Source organism: Centropristis striata, chromosome 21 (assembly GCF_030273125.1).
Source record: "Centropristis striata isolate RG_2023a ecotype Rhode Island chromosome 21, C.striata_1.0, whole genome shotgun sequence".
Classification (NCBI taxonomy): Eukaryota; Metazoa; Chordata; class Actinopteri; order Perciformes; family Serranidae; genus Centropristis; species Centropristis striata.
Window position 1 is genome coordinate 7,525,832 of NC_081537.1, and position 8,375 is coordinate 7,534,206.

At 44.0% G+C, this 8,375-nt stretch overlaps 1 protein-coding gene across 2 annotated transcripts in view; it reads right to left on the reverse strand.

Moving 5' to 3' along the window:
- Nucleotides 1-6,010: 6,010 nt before the first annotated feature.
- The window catches only part of gpr142 (G protein-coupled receptor 142), a 13,273-nt gene continuing 10,908 nt past the window's right edge, over nucleotides 6,011-8,375 (reverse strand). For both annotated transcript variants that reach the window (XM_059324480.1, XM_059324479.1), the window contains one exon: nucleotides 6,011-7,465. In XM_059324480.1, coding sequence (XP_059180463.1) covers nucleotides 6,510-7,465 — 956 coding nt within the window. In that variant the 3' untranslated portion in view covers nucleotides 6,011-6,509. The remainder of the gene's footprint in view (nucleotides 7,466-8,375) is intronic.

Genomic DNA, 8,375 nt, shown 5'->3' on the forward strand with positions numbered 1-8,375 from the left:
AAAAAAAGTAATTAAAGGGACCTTCCACACACAACACAGTAAAGTGCCATTTGAGACCCATGTTCTAATGGGTCAAACCTCTGAACGTGACTGAAGGTGCAGAATAATAATGATTTGTCAGTTTTTGACATTTTGTCCTCTACAGAGGAGTTCTTAAAGCGATGCCTGAGGACTAAAGAGGGACCCAGGACGTCTCCTTGTCCTCTTGAAGCTGATCTTTAAATAGCAGCTTTTGGTTGTGCAGGTTGTGGTCAATGATTAAAGGACAGACTCCACCTGCTCTCTCTCTCTCTCTCTCTCTGTCTCTCTCTCTCTCTCTGTCTCTCTCTCTCTCTCTGTCTCTCTCTCTCTCTGTCTGCTGTGGTTCTCTCTCTTTCTCACTTGTTGCTGATCAGTGCAGCTTCATTTCCCCCAGCAGGCCTCCGGCTGACCTCCGTCCTCTCAGCTCCTCCAGATGTCCCTCAGGCTTTTAGCTGCTCCTTCTTTCTCATTAAGTCCTCCAGCTCGCAGCTTTCTCCTCCATCGTCACGTCTCATTATTCTGTTTCCAGATCTATAGATTTATCTGCTGAGCCTGACCTCCACCTCCATCACTGAGCTCATCAGGTCCTGCGGACGACTTTCTGATTGACCCAAAGCCCCAGAGAGACATCAGAGCGTCCTCTGTGAGGACAGACTCATTACTCTCCACCTTTCTCTTTCTCTTTACACCGCAGTGTTTTTTTCTATTGTTGTTTTTATTTATGCTACCTCAGTATCTTATTCTATTGTATTTTATTGTACTTGAATACCAGACTGCTGTGACAACCGAATTTCCCTTCAGGGATGAATAAAGTAATCTATCTATCTATCTATCTATCTATCTATCTATCTATCTATCTATCTATCTATCTATCTATCTATCTATCTATCTATCTATCTATCTATCTATCTATCTATCTATCTATCTATCTATCTATCTATCTATCTATCTATCTATCTATCTATCTATCTATCTATCTGTCTATCTAATATACAGTCATGGAAAAATTATAAGACCACCCTTGTTTTCTCATTGCTTTCTTGTTCATTTTAATGCCTGGTACAACTGAAGGTACATTTGTTTTAACAAATATAATGATAACAACTAAAATAGCTGATAACAGTTTAATTTAAGAGCTGATATCTAGACATTTAACATGGTTTTCTTCAAAATTATTTTGGTTATTATCAATAAAGCCATCACTTGTTAAAATGAACAAGAGACTGAAGAAAACAATGATCTAATCATTTTGTTAACACTTTACAATAACCATCATTTATAAATTGTAAATAGATAGTTTATTAATGTTTAATCATCATTTATAAACCATCTATAGGCCATTTAGAATGGGAAATACATAATTTATTAATGTTTAACTAACTACATCATTTAAAAATGGCAAATAGATTATATATTAATGTAAGTTTCTAGTTTATTTACCATTAGCAAACAATTAAATTATAATTAATAGTTTATTAATAGTTTTAGTTGTACTCATTATAACATTTTTAACACTGAGTATTTAAATGATTTTGAAATTATTCATATGCCTTTAAGAAATTGGTTGAAAACATTTAGGATTAAATATGTATAGCACTTTGTAAATTGTTAATAATTGGTTTATAAACCATCTATAAACATCACTTAGTTGGCTATTGTAAAGTGTTGCCATCATTTTTTCCATGACTGTATGTGAACATGATTCTGCTTTGTGACAGCTTTGTGATAATCTGTCAGTAAAACACCTAAAAGCAGATTTATTCTCTTCACCAGACTCACCTGAAGCGTCCTGAGCTTCTGTGTGACTGCAGTCTGAAATAAGGAGCATCATCACTGTTCAACATTTATTCTTGTCCATATAAAACTGTGTCAGTGCTGATACATACAGGATCATCACAGTTAGAATAGAAATGATGTAAACAATGCACATGGAGCCACTTTATCATATTCAGATCACTGAAGCTTTCAAAATAAAAGCTTTCAGACACACAAATCAAACAACACTTGATCATGTTACAGTTAAACAAACACATTTTTAATCAGTTGGTTTATCAGATTTTTTTTGTCGGTCTTGTTCGAATAAACTTAAACTATAAACAGATGAAATAAATCAGGTTGAGCAGCTGGAGGAGTCACCAGCTTTCAGCACCGTGTGTTTAAATGATACAATCTTTTCTTTAATGATACATTTGATGGCATGAAAAGTGCAGAATCTGTTAAAAAAAAACAACAAACATGTAGATCTACAGTCAGATTTCATCCTGAAGCTGCTCAGAGGAACAGCAGGAGTAAAGCAGCTGTATCAGCTCAGCTCTTTCTCCTGCAGAGTCGCTGTGTTACAGAACTTCCTGCAGAGTTTGAAGCAGCGATCATCATGTTAACGTGCTGAGAACTAGAGCTGACAGATAGATCAGTTAACAGATATCAGCAGCTGATATTAACCCTGTCAGTGTCAGTGTTTATGTGTTTGATATCTGCTGTTATTTAAACTTTTCTGACACAAAATATAATGCAGAAAATGCTGCTTGGCATGATTTAGAAATGGTGTTAGCTGTTAATTTTTTAGATCTTTTTTTTGCCTGAAACTGAACAGTAATGATGATTATCCATTAATCTTTATTTTCTCAGTTATCATTTATAGAATTGGCTGACAGTGTAACACATTGTTGTATAATAATCTGTGCGAATGTATCAATCTGGGAACATTTGTGGTGAAAATCACAATGTGCACAATCCTTATAAAAGGATTAATTCCAGCCTGAATAAAAATACAATATCAGCTGCCATATTGGTTAGAATCAGTATGCATTGGTCTCATAAATCCCATATCAGTCAGGCATTGATCATGCTACAAGAGTCTGCAGAAGAAATCATCAGAATCTGGTCATGAAAACACTTCGAACAAACACCAAAAACATTTGAAAAATTCTTCTTTGTGACTTTTTTTCCTTTTTCTTGGGATGAGATTTGGTTTCATATTTTATACTAATATTTATATCTATCATGAAAGTACCCACAGAGACTGACAGTGGACGGAGACAAACAAAAGAAGCGTGTGTGTGTGTGTGTGTGTGTGTGTGTGTGTCTAGGGCATATCTCGCTGACCGTTAGTCAGACTGACCTCAGATTTCGTATGTGGCTTGAGCATGGCATGAATGTGTCTATCCTTGATTTCGAATAATTTTTTGAATATATTTTTCAAAATATCATTATTTACGTGTTGCGGCATTGCACTGTTTCCGATCGGACGCCTTTTAGGGGAGCTCCGCCCCCTTTTAGGGGAGCTCCGCCCCATTGTGTGATAGGCCTACACCTGGTCAGTAACACAATTCACTCTGGATTTCCACCCTGACTCATCTCATCTGTAAGTCTATTTAGCCTACCTATCTTTAGGAGTTTTAAAGTGCGCACCAAGGTTGGATTTTCCAATAATATTCTAATAGTTTCCAGTGAATATCATTGTTAAATGTGTATGTGCTGGATGGTGTGGTACCTTATGAAAAGTAAGTGTTTTATGGAGTTGCAGACGTTGTAGTGGTCTGCATGTAATGTGCATATTCTGTTATTCGCGATTAGCATGCTAAGCAGAGATTTAGCTTTATTCATTTCTTATGTTGCATCCCCCACTATACGTATACATACAGTACTTCCTATACTGCACTAGTAATGTCTAAAGAAGACTTTATTCACCTGCAACATCAGGACGTTGGGGGCCTTTCAGCCGACATGAGTTCCTGAGATAAGACGTTTTAATCAGATAGCAGCGAGTCTTTGTCCTGCCGACACCTGCAGAGTCTGTTTGAACAGGAACAAAGGACAGGTGGAGGACAGACGGGGACGTGAGGACAGACAGGCTTACCTGCTCCCACCTCCTCCTCATCCTGCAGGTCTCCCCCTCTGCAGGTCTCACTCTCTGCTGTCTCACCCTCTGCACGTCTCACTCTCTGCAGGTCTCACTCTCTGCAAGTCTCACCCTCTGCAAGTCTCACCCTCTGCAAGTCTTACTCTCTTCAGGTCTCACTCTCTGCAGGTCTCACTCTCTGCAGGTCTTACTCTCCGCAGGTCTCACTCTCTGCTGTCTCACTCTCTGCTGTCTCACTCTCTTCAGGTCTCACTCTCTGCAGGTCTCACCCTCTGCAAGTATCACCCTCTGCAGGTCTCACTCTCTGCAGGTCTCACTCTCTGCAGGTCTCACTCTCTCATCCCTCTCCTCTCCTCTGCTCTCCTCTCTTCTCCTCTCCTCTCCTCTCCTCTCCTCTCCTCTCCTCTCCTCTCAGCTCATTAAAGTTTAATCAGAGCTGTTCTGACATGTGAGCGTCTCATTACAGTGTGAGCTGTTTGTTCAGCGTCTCCGTGTCCCCCACTGCTCCCCCAGTGTCTCTGTCCGTCCCCCCCTCTGCTGCTGTCCGGCAGCTGGAGACGCCTTCAAAGAATCCTCCTCCGTCCCGTCGTGTTGAGACTCTCAGAACTCAGCGTGGGACGGCGGGGACACTCGGGGGGACGGACATTGTCTCTGACTGTTACAGTAAACACAGAGAGGACCGAGGAGGGACGGAGCAGCAGGGTCTTTAACCTGAGTGGGTGGCCATATATATATATATATATATACATATATATTTATAGTGAGAGGAGAGTGCCTGAGAGAACCTGTTTGTGACTCTTCAGACTGCAGCAGAAAGCTTTAAACTCTTTGTAGTAATTGACTGCAGATGTGGAAGCTGCATTAAGCTTTTGGGGACAGATAATCTACCAAATGTCCCTGATGTCTTATCATCTTATAAACATAACGAACATAATGTTTTCCCCTCAAAATGACCCCATACAAAATCTGTACAGCAGCTTCAAACAACCCATTGTGAGTCTGTTGTTGGGCTGTATAATGCTGATACATAACAGATATGGTTGTTTGCCCAGTGAAGGGTTAATAAAACTCTACTCTGTTGAAATGAAGCTCTGTGTAAATAAGTGGACAGTAGACACAGTGTGTACAGGGAAATATCCAGCAGTGACTAAACAAGTTAATGTCACCGTATTTATCAGAGTAAAAAACATTCAACATCTGCTCAGACATGTTAGTGTTGCATGAAAATGGGACTTTTCCCGTCAGTGCTAATTAAAAATCTATCCATCTCAACAGCAGATGACTCATCCAAAACTTCAACTCATGTTTGCAAAATATCCATTTAGAAGTTTGAGTGCAGTTCTGATATTTTCCTGACACTGATGCAACAAGTGTTACTGTGAAATATGTTGTCAAATTTTGATGTAATCTGTTGTAGTGGATGGAAATGTACCAGCTAACATCCGTGTGCACATGATCAAACATGCATGAGTGTGTGTGTGTGTGTGTGTGTGTGTGTGTGTGTGTTTGCAGAGCAGGGTCTTCACAGCGAGCTCTTCCTCTGAGGCTCCATCCAGTTGCACATCATGAAAAATAAACAGAGGTTAGCAGCTGGGCTCTGTGTGCCTGGGAGCGCTCTGTGTGGAGTGTCTTTGCTCGATTGGCGATGCTCAGCAGGGCGGAGCGACTTTTGGGCATTCAGGATCTTAACACAGCAGCAGAACCAGCAGCCAGTTAAACTAAAACTCTCTGCTGCCAGAGAGAATATCAGGCAGAGCAGACTGATGCAGAATGATGCAGTCAGAGCAGACTGATGCAGACTGATGCAGTCAGAGCAGACTGATGCAGGCTGATGCAGACTGATGCAGACTGATGCAGGCTGATGCAGGCTGATGCAGACTGATGCAGACTGATGCAGGCTGATGCAGGCTGATGCAGGCTGATGCAGGCTGATGCAGACTGATGCAGACTGATGCAGGCTGATGCAGACTGATGCAGACTGATGCAGACTGATGCAGACTGATGCAGGCTGATGCAGGCTGATACAGACTGATGCAGGCTGATGCAGGCTGATACAGACTGATGCAGACTGCAGACTGATGCAGACCACAGACTGATGTAGACTGCAGACTGATGCAGACTGACACAGACTGATGCAGGCTGAACCCTCTACGTGATAAAAGTGTAACTGGGGAGTTGAATGGATTGAATTTACTGCAGTAGCGTGCAAAAAGTTATTTTCTTTCCTATGTTTTTTCCTTCATGATCATATTTTAACTACCGAGTTAATCACAGATAAACAAAACTGTTTTTCTTCTCTTCTTTCTCATAACAATATAAAAAATATTCCATCACATTACGACCATGTATGGGAAAGAAAAAATACAGAAATGTCTTTTTAATTTGTCAAATCCTTCCGAGGAAAAATAAATGTGATTTAAAGGGACGGACGTCAGGCGGAGACGTGTTATAATACAACACAACATAGTTGTGGTGAGTTCATGTGAGGCCTCTGAAGGCCTCTGAGGGCCCGGGGCTGACTGGCAGCTGTCCACACTGCAGGAATGCAGCGTGGGTCTCTGGGGTCCGGAGAGCTCGGGGAGTGTGGGACCCCGGGTGTTTTGGATCAGGAGGCGGGGTCGCAGGGTCACGAAGGCTTGGTGGCCCTGCGAGGTGACAGGGGGGTGGAGTCCCGATGCGAGCGCTTGTTGTTCCCACTGTACAGGGACGAGATGGAGGCGTTGGGGGCCTGTGGGTGAGCCAGAGCCCGCCGCGGGTACAGAGGGCCCCCCCTCAGCAGGATCACGTCCCGTACGGCGCTGCGGAACGGCTTACTGACGAAGCAGTAGAGGAAGAAGTTGACGGCGGTGTTGAGCATGGCCAGCATGTTGGACAGGTCGTACGCCAGGTGAACCCGCCAGTCTCGGTGCACCGAGGACACGTACAGGCTGTAGATGACCACCACGGTCCGGGGCGCCCACAGCACCGAGAACACGGAGGTGATGGCGAGCAGCATGGCCGTGGTCTTCCCAAGGCGGCCGGGAGGAGCGGACTTGGGTCCACGCTCCTCCTGGCAGCGCTGCTGCGTCTGCCGCGCCCGCAGCGTGCGGATGATCAGCGAGTTCAGCACCAGGAAGATGCTGCAGGGCAGGAAGTAGATGATGGTGACGTGCGTCCAGATGAGGACGGCGTCCACGGCGGTGGGCGGGTGGCTGTTCCTCCACATGTCCGACCACCAGAAGAACGGCACGCCCGAGACAAGCGACAGCGCCAGCACCGCCGCGATGATCCGGCGGGCGCGGGCCGGGTAGCTGATCTGGCGGTGGAGCAGCGGGTGGCACAGCGCCACATAGCGGTCCACGGTCAGCGGCACGGTGGACCAGATGGACGCGTGGTTGGCGGCGAACTCGGCGGCGCTGACGGAGTGCAGCAGGAGCTCAGGGACGTCCCGGTGGAACACGGCCGTCTCCAGCAGGAAGCCCACGAAGATGATGAAGAGCTGAGACAGGATGTCTGAGCCGGTCACCGCCAGCAGGTAGTAGTACAGAGACTTCTTAGTGCGAGACGCCAGGCGGGACAGAGCCACCGCCGTCAGGATGTTCACTGAGGGAGGAGGACATTACATTCATCATCTCCTGTTATATATGATATTTAACTGCACAAAAACATCTGAAACACGTGATATAATAGTGTGGCAGATAATAAAACCAATTGTGCATTTTTTTGCTAAAGCATGAAAGTTTCAGCATCTAATCTTCATATCCAAATACTTTTTTTTGCCCATCACCCTGCATTATAACCATGTATCTCTTTGTTCTAATAAAGATACTTTTGCTGCTTTTACCCCTGGGGCGCCTGTGGCTCAGTTGGTAGAGCGGGTTGCCAACTGATCGGAGGGTTGGTGGTTCAATCCCCGACCATGGCAGCCTACATGTCGAAGTATCCTCGAGCAAGATACTGAACCCCAAAACTGCTCCAGATGCTGTGTTCATAAGTGTGTGAATGAATTCCCAATGGTGGCAGGTGGCAGGTGGTAGCCTCTGCCACCAGTATGAATGTGTGTGTGAATGGGTGAATGAGCACAGTCTGTAGTGTAAAGCGATTTGAGTGGTCGCAAAGCGACTAGAAAAGCGCTATATAAGTGCAGGTCCATTTATCATTTACCATTACCAAGTATATGGGTTTTTTCCAGGTATAAAGGTAGAGACTTGGACTTGTTACATGGAATTTTATGACTGTCAAATCTGAAATGCCCCCACGTCTAAAAATAAACTTCATGGTCTAAAGAAACCATGGAGAAAGTTTCATGCTTTAGTCATGAAATGCACAATACCTTCCATATATGAGCTGATCTGCTCCACTATAAAGGTAGTACTAAATCCTGTTAGGAATGAATCAGAGTCAACATGGCAGTCCGGCTGCTGCTACTCTGCTAACGACCTGTTACTTACAGCCTGATCTCACAAAATTATGTGAAATGACCATGACTTCTTAACACCAAATTCCCTAACCC